At 40.5% G+C, this 20,589-nt stretch overlaps 1 protein-coding gene across 3 annotated transcripts in view; it reads right to left on the reverse strand.

The window, feature by feature from the left end:
• Positions 1-212: 212 nt before the first annotated feature.
• The window catches only part of ZC2HC1B (zinc finger C2HC-type containing 1B), a 41,143-nt gene continuing 20,766 nt past the window's right edge, over positions 213-20,589 (reverse strand). For 2 of the 3 annotated variants that reach the window (XM_021087130.2, XM_085024420.1), the window contains 4 exons: positions 11,987-12,126; positions 8,093-8,198; positions 1,109-1,193; positions 213-659 (listed from right to left, as the gene is read on the reverse strand). In XM_021087130.2, coding sequence (XP_020942789.1) covers positions 1,123-1,193; positions 8,093-8,198; positions 11,987-12,126 — 317 coding nt within the window. In that variant the 3' untranslated portion in view covers positions 213-659; positions 1,109-1,122. Of the gene's footprint in view, positions 660-1,108; positions 1,194-8,092; positions 8,199-11,986; positions 12,127-19,420; positions 19,488-20,589 lie in introns of those variants that run through there. The other variant, XM_085024427.1, reaches the window with a different exon arrangement.

Consider the following 20,589-nt stretch of genomic DNA (forward strand, 5'->3'; position numbering starts at 1 on the left):
CAGCTACATAAGCCACCAGTGAAATGAACAGTTGACTTCTGATTTGGCTGTGATAAATAAATGGCCTGAGGCCACTTAGAGCATCCTTGCCACAGGGTGGGAAGGGTATTATGTCCTGTTCCCTCCACTGCAGTGTTTGCCCCTAAACCAACTGTGTACATTGGTGTCAGTGAGACAATTCTACATGGTATACAGATGGACATTTAAACTAGTTACAATTATAGTTTAATGTTTATTAGGAGCAAATAAGATATCAAAGCTGAGAGTTCACAGCTACTATACAGAATAAAGCTGTAAGTAAAAAACAATTTTCCTAGAAAGTAATGATGCTGCTACTCCAGAGGCTGTTTCACTAAAAGTTTCTAATATCAAATCAACATTTTTGTTAAAAGCCTATTAAATATCCACTAAAGAAAAGGAAAAAAAAAAAGATTTCAAGTGAATCTTTAAATCAAGCATTGTCATTCAGGTTGATGTTTTGTTTAATGATTTTCTGGGAGATTTTTCAAAGGAGCAGAGAAGAAAATTTGAGGCTAGTTTTTACTTGTTCTACATGATGTCTGGAGAGAAATATGGGCATGTAAACAGACACCTCCCGTTTCTTCCCCTTAGGTGTGTTTCCTGGGTACTTGGCCATCTGAGGACTTTCGGGGACCAATCTGAAAGGAGAAAGAAAAGGAACTGACTTCAGAACAGCATTGTGTCCACATTGAGGATGTTAAATAATACAGGCCTCTTTACAATTTTAATTGTTTCAACAAACAATTCACAATATCAAAAAGCTCTCCAACTTCATAGCAATCCTATTCAGTGTCAATCTCAGAGAACTGTTCTTGTTTGGAAAAAAGGACAGGGTGGTAGCCTTCCAAGTCAAAATGAAGAATCATTTCCCTTTCCTGTTAAATCCAAGAAACAAAAACTGAGTATCATTTCAAACTATATGTTTAACAGAAGAGTACGTTTCAAGAGCATCATTTTAGTAACCCAAATCAGGGTTTGCCCAAATTCCTCTTTGGCCTGCTATGAAATCACTTCCTGAAAGGCTCCTTAACCATGCCCATTAGGTGATCGGCAACACCGGATAAGAGGTTAGTGTTTTTTTTCTTACCTGGCCTCTAGGAGTTAATCTTTTTTAGATGATTTAGTAAATCCTTGTCTGAGTTTTGCTCCAGAAGCAGGGTCCACTGCTAATCCTTTACAGACAAACAGATTTGTTATTATGTAAATGCAAACATTTAGCAACCACAGAAAAAAGGACTGATTATGAAATCCTCACACTGGGTTTAAAAGTCTCCATTCTTTTTATTTTTCAGCTATAAACAGCTTCTCAGTTCTTATCGTGGGCCAAATAATGAAGAAAATAGAACTGTCTCCAGAGCTCTCTCTCCTCTACCTCTAAGCCTTCACTCATCCAAGGATGGACCCCTCTGGACCACCGCCTCAGGTGGCCCCATCATTTACACAAGCCAACACCTCTCCCCACTACTGCCCTGGCTTTCAAAGTGTACCCCGAGGGGTTCATGTCCTCCCAATCCTTGGCCTGCTCTCACTCAAGAAAGGGTTTGATAAGCCGTATAGATCTGGGGATGCCTTCCCTCCCAGGGGTTATTTATATAGAGATGGATTCATTCCTCAAACAGGGCTCTTTTCCTCTGTGTCCAGCAGCACAGCCAGGTATGGAAATGGAGTTGTTTATGGATATAGGCATCCCCTACCCTGGTCTGCTTGGAACCATATGGTTTGGGACAGGATTCTCAGAGAAATTATTTTGTGTTAAAAAAAAAAAAATTTAGTTCTCCCCCATACGCCCCACTTTGGGGCCTCCTTTCTAATCAGTGTTTTACAAAGAGGGAGTAACCAAACTCAAGAAAACTGTGAATCAACTATCAAAGGACATAGGAACAGAAAGAACTTTCAGGGTTCATATAACCCAAAGATCTACAAATTTCATTTTTTGCAAAGAATAAGTGATTGACCCTTTGATACTGCATTTGCTACACAATTAGGTTAGGTAAGGAGGGGATTGCTAGTGCAGGGAAGGTGGCTAATTGGATCAAATCCCCTGGCTCCAGAAATCAAAGCAGAACCTACACCAACAAAGCTGTAAAATGTGATTCACTAAATACACGAAGCAACACAGTTCTAGAACCCAGAACAACATTTTCACATGATCTTTGTCTTTCTGTATAAAACTACTGGAGAAGCTGATGCTCAGAAGTACCTTCCCGTAAATCAGTCATTCTTATAGCCAAACTTTTGAGAAAATAGCCGCAAAGATATGTCAGGACTAGGCTATAAACTCATTTCACATTTTAAGATTAGAATCTTTGTGAGCCTGAGGAGTAATGCTTTTTCCTAAAACAACTTCCTAATACATATCTACTAAATAATATAACATATCTAATAATATATATGTACAGTGATACATAAACATGTTTATAGAATTACCTCATTTATGTTTATATATATACATTTTTTTAATGGCCACACCCACAGCACATGGAAGTTCCCAGGCCAAGGACTGAATCTGAGCCACAGCTGCGACCTATGCCACAGCAGTGGCAATGCTGGACCTTTAACCCAGGGCATTGCGTCAGGGATTGAACCCATGCCTCTACAGTGACCCAAGCCACTACAATCGGATGCTTAATCCACTGCACCACAGTGGGAACTCCATTGCTTACATTTTTGACCCAGTGTTCCCAAAGTAGATAAATATTTGCTTAGCTCTAATATTTCCAATGGAAAAATTACTTATGCAAGTTGCTTTTCCTTTCTGTGATTTCCTCATTTGTAAACTAGGGATGTGACTAGTATATCCACCCCTCTGTAATACTGTGAGGGTTAATGAGGACTAATACAGGAAGAGCTTAGGAGACTGTACAATTAAGCATGGGCTATTATCCATGAAGAAGGCAGATATTCAGTATAGCAAAAAAAAGTAGAAACAATCTACCTGCTCGCCATTAGGAAAAGAGCTAAATAAGCCACATTGTATTTCTGTGATAGGATACTATTTTTTTTTTGTTTTGTTTTTTTTTTGTCTTTTTGCTATTTCTTGGGCCGCTCCCTCGGCATATGGAGGTTCCCAGGCTAGGGGTCGAATCAGAGCTGTAGCTGCCGGCCTATGCCAGAGCCACAGCAACGCAGGATCCAAGCCGAGTCTGCAACTTACACCACAGCTCATGGCAACGCCGGATCGTTAACCCACTGAGCAAGGGCAGGGACCGAACCCGCAACCTCATGGTTCCTAGTCAGATTCATTAACCACTGCGCCACGACGGGAACTCCAGGATACTATGTTTTTAAATAAACTGTCAGAGTTCCCGTCGTGGCTCAGTGGTTAACGAATCCAACTAGGAACCATGAGGTTGTGGGTTCGATCCCTGGCCTTGCTCAGTGGGTTAAGGATCCAGTGTTGCCGTGAGCTGTGGTGTAGGTTGCAGACGCAGCAGCTACAGCTCCGATTCGACCCCTAGCCTGGGAATCTCCATATTCCTCGGGAGCGGCCCAAGAAATGGCAAAAAGACAATAAATAAATAAATAAATAAACGAACTAAACTGTCAAAGGAAAACATTCAAAATTTGTTAGTGAAAAAAATCAGGATGTGTACATAAAGTATAGCTCTTTGATAAATGGAAAGCAAAACAAACAAAAGGAACCAGTTCCTGTTGTGTTATTTTCTTTTAATGAACTTGACCAGTATCCTTGAGGACTTGGGTTCAATCCCTGGCCTCACTCAGTGAGTTAACGATCTGGCGTTGCCGTGAGCTGTGGTATAGGTTGCAGACACAGCTTGGATCCTGCATTCTGTGTTGCTGTGGCTGTGGTGTAGGCCGGCAGCTACAGCTCCGATTAGACCCCTAGTGTGGGAACCTCCATAAGCTGTGGGTGTGGCTCCAAACAGACAAAAGGCACCAAAAAAAAGGAGTATAAAGAGAAGAAAAAAAGGAAAAAGATCTCAGTGTTAACAGTAGCTATATCAGGGTGTGGAATTATGGATGATTTTTATTTTCTTTATACTTTTCTCTATTTTCCAATATCTTCTACAGTAAGCATTAATTTCTTACATTGTAAGTTTTTTTTTAACGCTCTTTCTCAAGAGACATTTTTTGCAGGCTAACTTTAAGTGTCTAGAAACAAAAAGTTCCTGGGTCATCATAATAGCTTAACTTACAGAGACACGTGTGCCCGGGGCTGTGACACCAGCGTTGGCGTTAATCACATATAGTCTGGGCTCCTGGCCAAGCATTTCCAGCCCTCCTTGCTCTAGTGCCAGCCTTCCCTTCTAACTTTAACTTCTGTTCACACCCCAGCTCTTCTCTATGCTTTGGCCAAATGGGCCATTTGTTTCCAGAGTATGCCCTCTGCATTCTTATTTTCATATCTCTGCTCATTCCTTCTACAACTTTTCTCCACTGGTCAAAATCTAGCTCATCCTGAAAGTTGATCCCAAATGCCTTCACCTCTATGAAGCTTCCTCTCTCTCAGCCTGTTACCTCCTTCATAAAGGCTCCTGGGCAAAGTTGATCTCTTTCTTGTATTTCTTTTGGACTTTTATATCCCACTGTTAAATATGAGATATAGTAATTATTGACCACCTCACCCCCTACACTTTTAAGAATTCATGGGCACAAGAAACACCCGTGCATAATAACTATGTGTTGAAAGAATGAATCCTCTTGAACATCCATGGCAGCTGTGTATCAGCTTCATGTGACATCATATGCTCTCTTGGATCAGAGATTTTTCCTGTACACATATAACTTTTTAGAAGACTCTGGGATGGATAAGGATTGTGCTTAACATGGATTTCCCCAACTGTGAATTTAGAACAAAATGTTATAAACAGGAGATTCTAAAAGCTTCTTTTACTCAAGAGAGTTCAAGAATGAAAGCCAGAGTTTTACAGAGCTAACTACCAGCTAGATGAAAGACAATAATAGGATTTATATGAAGGTGATACCAAGTAGCCTAAATACTGATTGCCAGTTAGAAACAATAAGACCAACAGTTTTTAAAAGACCCCATATGACAAATAGGCTGATATTGACCAGAACAAAGACAATGGCCAGTAGATACAAATCTGATTCACACATGGGCCTGCTTATTTTAGTGAAAGGTACTCAGTGCTTTTCTCCAAGCCCTAAACAGTTTTGAAAATTCACCTCCTCTCAATATGGCTCCGAAAGAAATGTGACTAATTTAAGAGCACACTAACCCTGGTGATTTTATTTTTAAATGTAAACAGATTAGGCCCACAGGAAAGAATAAGAAAGTAAGTTGAAAAAGCATCTTAAGCCTGAAACAAAACACAAACCTTTCTCTTCGAGTTAACAAACATGATAATTCTATCATATGCCAGTAAATTTAAGTGAGAAATGATAGAACGAAGATACCGACGGTCTTTCATATATTTCCTGAAAAAAGTATTTTTTGAGAACCTCATATTGCTGTGAACAATTCTAATAGGGAGGGGTATAACAAACAGTACAATACAAAATAGACAAAGTAGATCCCTGCCTTCTTGAAACTTAGATTCCTTTACTGGGGGCTGGGGCAGGAAGAAGATAAACAAATACATGCTGAATAGCAGATGATGATAAATGCTCCTTAAAAAAACTGCAAGGAGAATTAAGAAGGGCTTGATTACTTTTAAATACAGAGGTTTGGGGAGTGCTGTAAAGAGGGCTCTCAGCAGAGAACTGGAGGGTGCAAGGGAGATGGCAGTGCACACTAGTGAGGGAGTGTTGGTTTTCAGCAGAGGGAGCCTCCAGTGCAAAGGCCCTGGGCCAGGAGTGTGCAGGAGCAACAGAGGCCTCTGGAGCTGGATTGAGAGGAAACGGTGGACGGTGAGGTCAGACGGTGGCACAGAACCTCGAGTGGGCCATGTTTAACCTCTGCCCAGAGCAACAGCACAGCAGTTATAAACACCATTAACTAGTCAAGAGCAAATATAATACCATTTTCTTCCACCTAATGGCCTCCTAATCTATTTCTTCATGTATCAGAATGGCGTCTTTGGAACCTCTCGATTAAGGCCACATGCTGGGACCTGGGACTGCCGAGTCCTAATTCAGAACCTTTCACTTGTGCCTTGTTGCTGCTCTAAAGAAATTATTTAGTTCAAGGAAGGAAACTCTTCCCCTATTTTCAACACCACGCCCGTCTTCCCCCATTCCCAGTCTCTTCTCGGGGTTAGCAAACCGGGGAACGGAGTGGTCCTAGACTCTGCTGCCGTACTCAGATTTGACTTGGCACATTGTCAGTTAGTTGTCTAATCCAACAAATTAAGAAATATTCCCACTTGGCAAATAAGCTTTAACCTCAAAATCGAAGGGATGCTGTTCACCGGAAAGGGAGCATTATAATATGGCCTTTGAAAAATATGAAAAAAACTCATAAAGAAATGGTCTTTTCTGAAGGGACATTAACCATTATACTTTAGAAGAAAGCTTGTTAATGGAAGTTTTACCAAAAGAATACATATATAATTTGAATTTTTTTTTCTAAGTGAAAACTAAAACCTATTTCCCTCATTGTTTTAACAGATCAGGAAAAAAAAAAAAAAAAAAAAAAGCTAATGACAGGTTTACATGGCTGTGGGAAAAATTTTTAAATACCAATTCAATTTTTAGGCTGTGATAAGTGACTCATGTGGAATTTTAAAACTAATGATAAAGATTTCTAGTGCTGTTACTTTATGGACTGTGAGACTGGCACTTCTTATTCTGGTTCTGATAATATTTTCAAAACAAGACTCCTGATCAGAGGTGCGAATACAATCATGAATTAAGTGACACTGCCTTCATAGCACATGCTGATCACAAAGAAGAAAGGCGCATTATTAGTAATGCAGCTGATTAGTAGATATTTAATCAGCTCCTCTGTTTACCAGCTGCATGCCTTCAACCAATAACACCTGCTCTGAGCCTCAGTTTCCCTTTTTTATAGATTAAAACATTTGCAGGATTATTGTGAGGGTTAAATGGTATGGGTCTAGCACACAGTAAGCACAATAATGGTGGGTCATACCTTTTTGCTACTTTGAAGAAATTCTTCCATTCTAAGAAGGAAAGGAAATTCTGCCCTTTTTTCTTTTTTTTCCAGGCTTACTGAGATCTAATTGGATATAACGTATGTGTTTGTGGTGTATAGGATAGTGATTTGATGCCTGTATGTATTGCAAATTATTACCACAAGAACATTAGTTAACACAGCCATCACCTCACATGGTTTACCTTGTGTGTGTGTGTGGTGTGTGTATGTCAAGATTTACTCTCTTAGCAACTTTTAAACATACAATACGGGTATTGCTAACTAAAGGCACCATGTACATTAAATCCCCAGAACTTACTCATCTTATTACTGGAAGTTTGTACTCTTTGATCAACATCTCCCCATCTCCCCAACCCCACCCCTGGCAGCCACCATTCTACTGTTTTTATGAGCTTAGCTTTTTAAGCTTCCACACATTCAGTGAGGTCATAGAGTATGTGTCCTCCTTCACTCTGACTTATGTCACTCAGCATAATGCCCCCAAAGTTTATTCATTGACGGTTTATCAAAGTTTGTCAAAAAACGCAAGAATTTCCTTCTTTTTATTGCCGAATAATAGTCTATCATGTATGTATAACCTACACCTATCCATTCATCCATCAATGGACACAAGCTATAGAAAGGTTGTTTCTTTATCTTGGCTATTTGAAAAATGCTGTAATGGGAGTACAAATCTCTCTCTGAAACAGCGACTTCATTTTCTTCCCTTATTTTCAACACACCACCTGACACACTGCCATCTCCCACTCTTAGTCTCATTTTAATTTTACCAGACCAGAGGAGCAATGGTTCTAGACCCCGCTGTTGTAATCAGATCTGACTTTGTGTATTGTCAGAGTTGTCTAATCCTGGTAAATTAGGAAATATCCTTTCTTGGCAAATAAGCTTTAACCTCAAACAAACCCACATATCTTTATATCCCAAAGCAACTTTGGATGTCATAGCTTTTGCTGACTGCCAGCAAATCCCAGAGCCAACAGTGGTCCCCTCTGACCCCGTCATTCGATAGTTGAGATGCTCCCTCCAACTCACCTGGCCTGGTTGGGACCACACTGGCCTCCAGGGCCCTGTTCTGCAGCAGCGCTCCCACAGCACTGGTCACAGTTGGTTCTTTTTTTGGCATCATCTGAGGCCTACCCTGCAGAGAGAAGGAGAGGAGAGGGAACAGTTCTATAACCTCAGGGACCTCACAGGAGGTAACGCTGTTTGAAGCCGTCTCTGGGACCTTGATGCACCAAGGGGAGGGGGACATGTACACCCTCTACCTCAGGAGACCTGGTGTGCTCCCCTCTACTGGGGCTCAAAACTGTGTCCGGGTTTCAGAGCTTTCATTCCATAAGCAAGGCCTTGGAGAAGTGGTGATAACGTTAATCCTGTAAAACTGGTTGTATGGCGACATGAGAAATCACTTAATGTCAATAAAGATAGTTATGGAACATTTTAGTTTTTCACGACACTTGAAGATGATTTTGTTTTTAAATACATGAACAGAGAAGAAAAACAGACATTGGCAGGCAGCAAATGTTTTAAACATGGAATTCCAACATCCCTGCAGAGCAGCAGTAGCAGAAGAGTCACAAGAATGCTACAGATTAAGGATCAAAAAGTCCCTTTTTATGCTCCTTTTTACCTTGCTACTGACCCCTCCACATCTCCATGGAAACTCCAGGATAAAGATAACCTGTTACTCTGAGTCAGAAGCTTCATTCAGGCAAGGATGACTATGAGGCTACAGCAGGCAGCTCATCCCCAGCCAAACAAAAACAGCTATTTCCAGAGGCCCATACTGGTCTCTTGGTTAAGGGTATAACACATTTTTAAAGTTGATTATGTTTAAAATAGAAACACATTTCAGCTGTGCTGTTAACAGGCCTTCAAAACTGAAACAACACCCCCCTTTTTGTTCTCCTTCTGAATAAGCCCCACTATTAGGATAGGCCCCTGAGTGGTGAAGCTGGCATAAGGGAAACAGCGCTGCTGTTCAGATACACTCTAGAGTGAGTTTACTCAGAAAGCAAGCAATTCAGAAAGCAAGCAATTTTTCTTCTGTGTTCCCAATCACCACTTAGCTCTGGAAAACAAGGAGAGGAACAGGGCCAAGTCACTGGTTGCACTCGGGACGGCCAGCTGGCCTTCTTCAGGAATAAAAAACACTTCCGTCCGCTGCTTCCCTCTGCTCCCCTTGGCCCCACTAACGCCGACTCACTTCGTGGACTGGTTAGAAGCCTTGTTCGAAGGAACGCAATGCACCCTTCACCGCTTTAGAAAGTATAGGTAGAGTTAAACCTGGAATACTTTTCCAGAACTAAGTGGAATTCAAGCCCAAAGTAGTCGTTCCCCCTCAAATTGTGGTGTCTATCCCACCACAGGGAAGGGCCATCAGAGAGGTGGACAGGATGGGACAATGTGGAAAGAGGAAAGGCAGAGGAGCCCTGTGGGTGCAAGGCTCTGTGTTGATATTGCCTACAACCTCCCAGTGGCTTGGCAAGGCACACATTAAATCGAGTCCTGAAGAGTTTAAGTAATTTGTCCAAGTTTACCTATATATCTTATAAAACTGAAAGTCAAACCCTGACTCCTGACTGTAAAATCTGGGCTCTTTCTATATTGCACTGCTTCCCATGCTATTTTTTCAGGTATAAAGACAGAATCTCTACAATTATATTTATCATAAACACCCTGCCTGCCCCACCACCATACCTCCTGTGTTCCTTTATCTAGATGTATAGTCGTATCACTTGCCAGGCTCTGCAGCTTTTCAAAACTTTATCAACCCTGGTCCTCTTTTACCCTATATCCAATCAGCTACTTAGGCCCCCAAATTACTTCCTAAATCTCCCCCAAACTTCCATTCACACACCCCCATGAATCCTCTAACTCTGAGCCCTCATTTTCTTTTCCTGCTGTGGCTTCTAACGGGTCTCTCAGCAATCCGTCTTGAACACTAATTACAAGGATGATCTTTCTAAAAAACCAAATCTGTGTTACTCCAGTCGGCACTATTCAACCAGTCGACACTGCATACAGAATGACACATGAGGCCAATGATGGACAACTGGAAAGAAAAGCCAAGAGGAGTTCCAGCTGTGGCTCAGCGGGTTAAGAACCTAACTAGTATCCATAAGGATGTGGGTTTGATCCCTGGCCGCATAAAGTGGGTTAAAGATCCGGTGTTGCTGTGAGCTATGGTGTAGGTAGCAGATGTGGCTCAGATCTCATTGCTGTGGCTGTGGTGTAGGCCAGCAGCTGCAGGTCCAATTTGACACCTAGTCTGGGAACTTTCATAAGTCACAGGTGTGGCCATTAAAAAAAAAAAAAAAAAAAAAAAAAAAAAGCCAAGAAAGTCAATGCAGGGAGAAGATAAAGCAGTAGTACAGCAGGAAGAGGAGATGAGAAGGAAAGAGGGTCAGAATTTTCTGGGCTCCTGGGGACTTTCCAATTCCTATTTCCAGGCCCTCAGACCTTAGGGCGCCTATTCACTTAATTCCTCTTTTCCTCCTCTCTGAGCCACTTGGGTTAAAGCCTCTCTAGCAGTGATGCCCGCCTTGCCTCCCCAGCCTGTCACCGTCTCACAGGCACTCTGGGCTTTAGCTCCACTTGGGGGGATCCTCAGGTCACAAACTGGATATTTTGTGCTTCATGTCCTTGCCAACTTCAACTCTAGACTGTAAACCCATTTGATATTTCAAGGAAAGACTGCTCCTCTTTGAAGCCCTCCATGAATCACAAGTGGCCTCTGCTTCCACCGTGCTCTTACGTATGTCAGCTACGACATCTTCCCACTGCACTGTTCCCAAGGCCTCCTCCTCCTCTGAATTACAGGCCTGATCAGTCAGCACCTGGCACAGTGTCTGGTACAGAGCAGATGTTCAATAACTGTCTAGTGTATGTTGAGAGAGCGCAGAATCCACAGTCCATGGGCTACGCCACATTGTGAGAGCGGGTCCATCCCCATCACATGAGATTTCATGGAAATCTCTCTAAGCATGCTTCATACTGTTAAGTGTTCAGACCAATTTAATCTCTTCTTGGTATCTGAGCCATGTTTCTGAAACTAACAGTTTTGATGGTAAACTGTAAGTTATGTCCCCAGCACTTTTGATGTGTATGGAGCTGTTTGCTGGCTCCAGTTCTGTTTTTATAAATCTACTGTTTCCCTGGTCAGGTTGTAATTTTCATTATTTGTACCTATTCATAACAGCTGTTTTATTCATTTATTTTTCTTTTTACGGCCACACCTGCAGCATATGGAAGTTCCCAGGCCAGGAGTCGAATCAGAGCTGCAGCTGGCGGCCTATGTCACAGCAACACCAGATTCGAGCCACATCTGTGACCTATGCTGCAGCTTGTAGCGATGCCAGATCCTTAACCCAATGAGCAAGGCCAGGGATTGAACCGGGCATCCTCACGGACATTTTGTCAGCTCCTTAACCCACTGAGCCACAATGGAAACTCAATCATTAACTTTAAATTGCAGATTCTGTGGCTTTAAATAGGCTGAACACCCCTCTCTATAGAGCAAGACATACAACCTGTAGAACAGGCCATCCTGTGACAGCTACCCCCCACCTAGGTCAGTTTCACTTCAGGTTCAAAATTCTGTTTAGAGTGGTTAAGGCTGATAACCACTGTAGGACAGATGGAGTTTTAGCATAACACTAAAGAAACACTACTTACATATCCAAGTCTTCAACCTAAGAAACTTCAGACACTGTAGACAATTTTTTCCTCTATAGCACCCAAAGGTGGTATTAGCAGGAAAGTATCCCTCAAAAGAAGCCAAGTCCCATGAGGAAGAGTGACAGCAATTGGCTATCTTGGTCCTTGCACTTCTTGAGACGGGTAATTTAGGTTCCCCAGCGAATTCTACTTGCTTGCCCCAGGCGTGCAGAGGCACAAGAGTCAACACTTGGAGAGAGGTATCACCTGTGCTCTGGATGCCAACTTGGCTGCTGTCTGGGCTGGATCAAAGACTCGGCGAGAAGCCTGATCCTTGCAGAAGTTAATATGTCGACTGGCTGCAGTTTCATTAAACCTCCTCATGCAATATGGACATTGAATATAATCTGAATGAAAAAACAAACAACAAAAAAGAATGAACATTTGAAAAATAACGCTGGAAAGGACTATAGAAAATAAAGTAAATAGAATATAAACTCTGCTTCAACATAAAAGAACAAGGTCCCAAACTGCTTTAAGACAGCCTGTTCCAAAGCGGGAGGCATGCAAGGGCTCAAATAAAGGCCATAGGGAAGGGAAAATTTTCTACCTATGCACTCCTTTCAGTTAAGAGTGTTTCCTTAACTGGAGTTCTCATCGTGGTTCAATGGAAACGAATCTGACTAGTATCCATGAAGATGCAGGTTCGATTCCTGGCCTCGCTCAGTGGGTTAAAGATCCAGCACTGCCAGAAGCTGTGGTGTAGGTCACAGACGCAGCTCAGATTTGGCGTTGCGGTGGCTGTGGCGTAGGCCTGCAGCTACAGCTCTGATCTGACTCCTAGCTTGGGGATCTCCATATGCTCTGGGTTGTGCCCCCCCCCCCCAAAAAAAGTGTTCCCTTAACAGAAAAAGAGTCACAGACTTTGGGGAAAAAAAAAAAAAACTCATGGTTACCAAAGGAGACAGGTTGGGGGTAGGGATGGACTGGGGGTTTGGGATTGGCACATGTACACTGTGGTATGTGGAATGGATGGTCAACAGGACCTGCTGTATAGCACAGGGAACTCTACCCACTATTCTGTGATAATCTATCTACATGAGAAGAGATATAGATAAAATGTTCACATGATATGTTCTTTAGAAAATAGATTAACCATATATACTTAGGAACTGCTCAGTTAAATGAATAATTTAGTGATTGCTTATGTAAAGAAAGTAATCCTAGAATCACAGAATATTGGTATCGATGACTTTTTTTTTTTTTTTTTTTTGCTTTTTTTGTTTTTGGGCTGCACCTGTGGCATATGGAAGTTCTCAGACTAGGGGTCAAATCAAAGCTAGAGCCATTAGCCTACACCACAGTTTTAGCAATGTGGGATGCAAGGTGCATCTGCATGACCTACACCACAGCTCACCGCAACACCAGATCCTTAACCCACTGAGTGGGGCCTGGGATCGAACCCTAGTCCTCATGGATACTAATTGGGTTCGCTGATCCACAATGGGAACTCCTGGTATTGATGACTTTTGATGAAGATACAAAAGCCCGGGTTGTGGTATCCAGTGGGACAGAAAATCACACAAAAGTTATGAAGCTGCAGAGGGAGTAAGATGTTTCAAAACGTGGGTTTAGGGGATGGGATCTGAAGCCATGTCATACGGCTTCTACAACAGCTAGATTTTTCCAAACTCCTAAGTGAGGAGGCAGATAATATGTTCAGAAAGGGGGTAAGGAAAAGGGAACAGCTGAGGATTCAAAAAGACCAAAGGGAAATAAGGGATGACAGGACTCGAGTGTCAGTGTAAGAACCTCTCTGGTAGCCAAGGGGGCACTGGGTCCTCTGAGGTTCTGAGGACCACCCATCTGTCTCAATCTGCCTCATCTGCAATTACTAGACAGTGAGAGAAATGAGAAGTGCGAAAGATCCAAGGCCTTCTCAGAACACAGAGATGCTCACAGCCAAGCCAGGGTGAAGCCTAGCGCTCCAAAGCAAGGTTGGACATGGAGAGTTGTGCTGTTTTTTGTTTAGGCACCTTGAAGGGATCCAAAAGTGGATTATGAGTGACATAAAAGAGTAACGACCCCTCTCCCCATCACCCCCCAACCTTGCTCCCAGATCTGAGACAGCACCAGCTTAAACTCTGTATGGAGGTTTGGGTTAGTACATAGTCAAAAGTCCTACATGTTTGAACGGATACTTAAGGCAGTGATGTCTTCAAAGTTTAGAGTTTTTTGAAGGCATCTTTTTAAGCAGTTTGAGGCATCTTCTATTTGAAAAAATCATTTCCTAAAATGCATACTCATAAAATGAAAGAATTGGAATATGTAATATAAGAAATTAGAATGTAATAAAGGGTTAGCACTTAGCCTAACCTTTTATTTCACACTCTGGAAGGCAGTACTTCATCATTAATCCCATTCTTATTGAATGCCTATTATGTTCCAAGCAACTTGGGGATACAGTATCTCTGCAATCAAGGACTATGCAGTCTAATACAAAAGTAAAATTCTCCCACGGTGACACATTCTTTGAACAGAATAAAATAGGACAGCATTGGGAAAACAGTGAGGGCTCTCAGCCTGCCTAGCTGGTTTTGAGCCCAAGCTCTTCACCTGCTATGTGTGTGAACTTGGGCACATTACTTAACCTCCTTTTAAGCTTCAATTTCCCTGGTACCTACATATCACCTATTCCATCGAGCTGTTGTGAAATTTAGCTATGATCATTCACAGTAGGCTTGGCACCGTGGGCGGGTGGAACACACTGTTACCATACGGAAACAGGCCCAGCCAGGTTGTGTTTCCACTAATCAAACAGGAGAAGCTGCTTAATCAAAAAGTAAAAGAGAAAGTGTTGTTATCATGCAGAACTCATTTACAATGGTGTAGAAAACCATCTAGAATGCTAAGTTTGTGGCTCAATGGTTATTTCTTCAGTTTTACCAGCTGAAAAGTCAAGGTTTCTATCAGAAATGCTGCTACCATAAACCTGACTCAGTTTGGGCAAAGACAACGATTACGGTAGTGACTGCATGGCTTCCTTAATCCCAGTTGCTCATTCATACGCTGCATCCTTCTGTGTGTTTGGCTCTGTATGCCCCCGCGGAGACAACCAAGTTGAAGTGTATTTCCCTGCTGCCAAAAATCTTAGTGACTAGGCAAAGAGGCAGACAATTACCACCCTGCAGAGTCAGCTTTGAAGGGAGGAAGCACTGCGTCCTCCAGGAGCACACGGGAGGGACATGAAGCCCAGACTGAAGGGGGCAGAGGAGGAGAACATCAAATATCCTGAGAATGGAAAATGTCTTGTTCTGCAAGAGTAATCTCAACACAGCATGACTGAGCTACATGTTCTGCCCTCATCCCAAACTGTCACCTCGTCCTCTATCAATAATGATGTCATAAAATCACTATGTGCTATTCATTTCAATAGATAATGATTTTTTTTTTTTGTCTTTTTGCCATTTCTTGGGCCACTCCCATGGCATATGGAGGCTCCCAGGCTAGGGGTTGAATCGGAGCTGTAGCTGTCAGCCTATGCAAGAGCCACAGCAACGCGGGATCTGAGCTGCATCTGTGACCTACACCACAGCTCATGGCAATGCCGGATCCTTAACCCACTGAGCAAGGCCAGGGATCGAACCCACAACCTCATGGTTCCTAGTCGGATTCGTTAACCACTGCGCCACGACGGGAACTCCTAGATAATGATTTTTGAAGTCTTGCTCCAGATCTCATAAAAAATCAAAGTAGAAAAACAAGCGTCATTTGGAGTTCCCTTGTGGTGCAGCAAGTTAAAGACCTGGCATCATCAGTGCGGTGCCTCAGATCATTACTGTAGCACAGATTCTATCCCTGGCCCAGGAACTTCCATATGCTGTGGGTTTGGCAAAAATAAATAAATAAATAAATAAATAAATAAATAAATAAATAAAAATAAAATCCCCCAAACAAAACAAAAGCAACAAACATCACTTAAATATGCAAGCATTTGCATTCTCATTGTGGCTCACCAGGCTGAGAAACTGACACAGTGTCTGTGAGGATGTGGGTTCAATCCCTGGTCTCACTCAATGGGTTAAGGATCCAGCACTGCCTCAAGTTGTGGCACAGGTCTTATATGTCGCTTAGTTGCTATGGCTGTGGTATAGGCCTGCAGCTGCACAACCAATTTGACCCCTAGCCTGAGAACTTCCATATGCTGTAGATGTTGCCATAAAAAGAAAAAAAAAAAAAACATACCCACAAATAAAATGCAAGCGCAGGAGTTCCTGCTGTGGCACAGGAGGTTAAGGATCTGTGTTGGCATGGCTGTGGCACAGGTTGCAGCTTCAACACAGAATTCAATCCCTGGCCCAGGAACTTCCATAGGCTGTGGGTGCAGCCAAAAAAAGAAATGCAAGCACATATAGAAAGATATACCATGCTCTTTGGTTGGAAGAATTAATATTGTCAAAATGACTCCACTACCCAATCTACAGATTCAATGCAATCCCTATTGAATTACCAATGGAACTACAACAAAAAAAATTTTTTAATTTGCATGGAAACACACACACAAAACTCCAAATAGCCAAAGCTATCCTGAAAAAGAAAAATGGAACTGAAGGAATCAGGCTCCCTGGCTTAAGACTATACTACAAAGCTATAGTCATTAAAACAGTATGGTACTGGCACAAAAACAGAAATAAAGATCAGTGGAACAGGATAGAAAGCCCAGAAATAAACTTACACACCTATGGTCAACTTATCTATGACAAAGGAGGCAAGACTATACAAAGGGGGAAAGATGATCTCTTCAATAAGTGGTGCTGGGAAAATTGGACCATGTCAAAGAATGAAATTAGAACATTCTCTAACACCATACACAAAAATAAACTCAAATTGATTACAGACCTAAACATAAGGCCAAATACTATACAACCCCCAGAGGAAAACATAGTCAAGAACACTTTTTGACATAAATGGCAGCAATATCTTTTTTGATCCACCTCCTAGAGTAATGAAAATAAAAACAAAAATAAACAAATGGGACCTAATTAAACTTAAAAGCTAAAACAAACAAACAAAAAATGAACAGACAACCCACAGAATGGGAGAAAATATTTGCAAATAAAGCAACTGATAAGGGATTAACCTCTAAAATATACAAATATCTCACACAGCTTTAAATTAAAAAAAAATACAACCTAATAAAAAATGGGCAGATAATCTAAATAGGCATTTCTCCAAAGCAGACAGACAGATGGTCAAAAAACACATGAAAAGATGTTCAACATCACTAACTATCAGAGAAATGCAAATCAAAACTACAGTGAGGTATCACCTTACACCAGTCAGAATGACCATCATCAAAAAGTCTATAAACAATAGGAGTTCCTGTCGTGGCTCAGTGGTTAACGAACCCGACTAGTAACCATGAGGTTGCAGGTTTGATCCCTGGCCTTGCTCAGTGGGTTAAGAATCCAGCGTTGCCATGAGCTGTGGTGTAGGTCACAGACATGGCTTGGATCCCGCGTTGCTGTGGCTGTGATGTAAGCCAGCAGCTACAGCTCCAATTCAACCCTTAGCCTGGGAACCTCCATGGGCTGCGGGTGTGTCCCTGAAAGGACAAAAGACGAAAAAAAAAAAAAAAGTCTACAAAACATAAATGCTGGAGAGGGTGTGGAGAAGAGGGAACCCTCCTCCCCTGTGGGTGGGAATGTAAATTAATGCAGTCACTATGGAAAAATAGTATGGAGGTTCCTCAGAAAACTAAAAACAGAACTACCATATGGTCCAGCAAGCCCACTCCTAGGCATATATCCAGAGGAAACCATAATTTGAAAAGATGCATGCATACCAATATTCACTGCAGCACTACTTACAATAGCTAAGACATGGAAACAACTTAAATGTCCACTGATAGAGGAGTGGATAAAAAGGCTGTGGTACATATGTACAATGGAATATTACTCAGGCATAAAAAAGAATGAAATAATGCCATTTTCAGCAATGTGCATGGGACCTAGAGATTATCATACTAAGTGAACTTAGAAATTATCATACTAAGTGAAGTCAGACAGAAAAAAATATATCACATATACATGTAATCTAATAAAAATGATACAAAAGAACTTATTTACAAAACATAAATTCACAGACTTTGAAATCAAACTTATGGTTACCATAGTGGAAATCGTGGGAGGGAGGAATGAATTAGGAGGGTGGGAATAACATATACACTTACTGTATAAAATAGATAATTAGTAAGAATGAACTGCATAGCACAAGGAAATCTATTCAATAGTTTGTGATAACCTATATGGGAAAAAATAATGGATATATGTATACGTATAACTGATTCACTTTGCTGTACATCTGAAACTATTACAACATTGTTAAGTCAACAATGCTTCAATAAAATAAATAAAAATAGTCTCTGACGGGGAAAAAAAAACAAATCAAAGTGCTTCTGAACTCCTATTTTAAAAACTAAAAAAAAATTTTTTTAAAATCAAGCATTTTATGAATACCCATGCCTATGCAGCCCTGTGAAATGGTGACCAAATGTTCTAGGCCTTTCTGAAAATCCCAGTTGTAAATATTCTATATCACTATCTCCATAAACTGTCACATACTCCTGGAAAGTTGAATGATTGGCAAACTTACTTAGGTCAGTAAGAATTAGAATAAATACATGCATGTCACAAAAATTGAGCAATGAAATAGGGAATCATGCTGAAAAAAAATGGAAATTACTTGCAAACTCATACACAGTTGGCCATATGATTAATAACCCCAGTTATGTCTGTATAAATTTTCTAGTATTTAAGCTGGAGAATATATGGGCTAATATAAAATCCCTGCACAATCAAAATAATTGAATAGTAATGAAAATACGCTATTGGAGGTAATCATTTTGCTTGGTGCATAAAATTATAATAAGGGCCTAGGGAAGAATTTAATTATAAAACTAGATTTTCACATAAAAATGTAAAGAGCAGAGAAATAAATTGTACAATTGATGGAGGCTTACAAAGGGATTTATTTTAAAGAAACAATAATCCCCACATTTAAACTCCAATGCGGAAATTAGAGAAATCCACACAGCTAGACATCTGACATACTTTCACTATTCAACTAAAGAACTAGAAGGTAGTCATCAATCCTGTAGCTTTGCTATTAAAATAAGGTATTTCTCATAAAAGATGCTTTTATTATACAAAGCTTGTCGCCAAAGTATTATCAAAATCACAGCCATACATCTTTCTATGGAAAATCTTAAGACAACACATGATTTAAAGTTACATTTTCATTAGCACCTAGCAAGAGTGAAGCAATTATTAAGATTTTCTGGTACTGAAGTTCAGATGATTTATTTTTGGATGATTTTTTATAATATTACATGTGGGTTTCTTTTTTTCTTTTTTTTTTTTTTACTTTTTAGAATGAAATTTGAGAAATAATTTACATGCAATAAAATGCACCTATTTAAAGTGTACGTTTCCACGCATTTGACAAATGTATAGATTTTGCAACAACCCAAATGAAAATATAGATCCCTCATGCACCTTTCAGTCAATAGTCTCCCAAGCCCAGTTTCAAGCAACCAAAGGTCTATTTTCCTGTCACCAAAGACAAGTTTTACTTGTTCTATATCTTACTATACAAGAGAGCTCCCAGGTTGCTGCATGTATCATTGCACTTTCTTCTTACTGTTGAGCTGTATTCCATTTTGTAAATATTCCGCCATTTATTTATCCACTTGTTGATGGTCATTTTCAGTTGTTCCCAGTTTATGCTATTTAAATAGAACTGCTATGAACATTAATATGTAAGTCTTTTTTAAGGACATGTTTTACATTTTTTGCATAAATAGATAGAACTGGAATTGCTATATAGGTAAATGTATGTTTAATTTAGGAAAATACCAGTGCAAAGCGGCTGTACTAATTTAGACTCCCATCAGGAGTGTGAGAATTCCAGTTGCTCCATATCTTAGCCATCACTTGAATTGTCAGTCTTTAATTTTAGCCATTCAAGTGGGTGTGTAGCAGTATCTCACTGTGGTTTTAATTTACATTTCTCTGATGAAAATGATTTGAGTATATTTTCACTGGGCTTATTGACCATTATTTTGTGATGTTCTGTTCGAATACATCTCTTGCCTTTTTCTTATTGGGTTGTCATATTATTGACTCGTAAGATTTCATTATGTATTCTTGATATTTGACCTTCATCAGAGACATGCATTTTAAATATTTTCTCCTATTCTGTAACTTGCCTTTGCATTCTCCTAACAGTGTCTCTCAAAACCAAAGTTTTTAATTTTGGTGAAGCCCAATTTATCAATTCCCTTTAAAAAAAAATTTTTTTTTACTGCATTTCGTGTCCTGCCTTAAAAATCTTCTGTCAACTCTTAGATCAAAAATGTTCGTTTTTTCCAGAAATGTTATAGTTGCAGCACTTAGTGATCCATTCTGAATTAATTTTTTTGTGGGGTATAAGGATCCAGATTCATTTTTCCCATACTGATATAGGGTTGTCTCAGTATCAAATGTTAATAAGACTATCCTTTTCCACATTGAATTACCTTTGTTAAAAATCATTGCCCATAGATTGGGGGAAGGTCTATATTTAGATTCTTTCTATTCAACTGATATGCCAATGCCAAATTGTCATGATTACTGTATCATTATAATAAATCTTGACATTAGGCAGTGTAAGACCTCCAATTTTATTCTTTTTTTGAAACTATCCTGGCTATTCCCAATCCTTTGAATTTTTGTATAGTTTTAGAATCAGCTGGTCAATTCCTACTTGGCAAAGAAACATTGCAGGTATTTTTATTGGAATTACATTGAGTCCACAGACGAATTTGGGGA

The sequence above is a fragment of the Sus scrofa genome, chromosome 1 (assembly GCF_054392235.1).
Source record: "Sus scrofa isolate SSC_HxYL_T2T_F1_AM1 chromosome 1, Sscrofa_HxYL_maternal_Yorkshire_Landrace_v2.0, whole genome shotgun sequence".
Lineage (NCBI taxonomy): Eukaryota > Metazoa > Chordata > Mammalia > Artiodactyla > Suidae > Sus > Sus scrofa.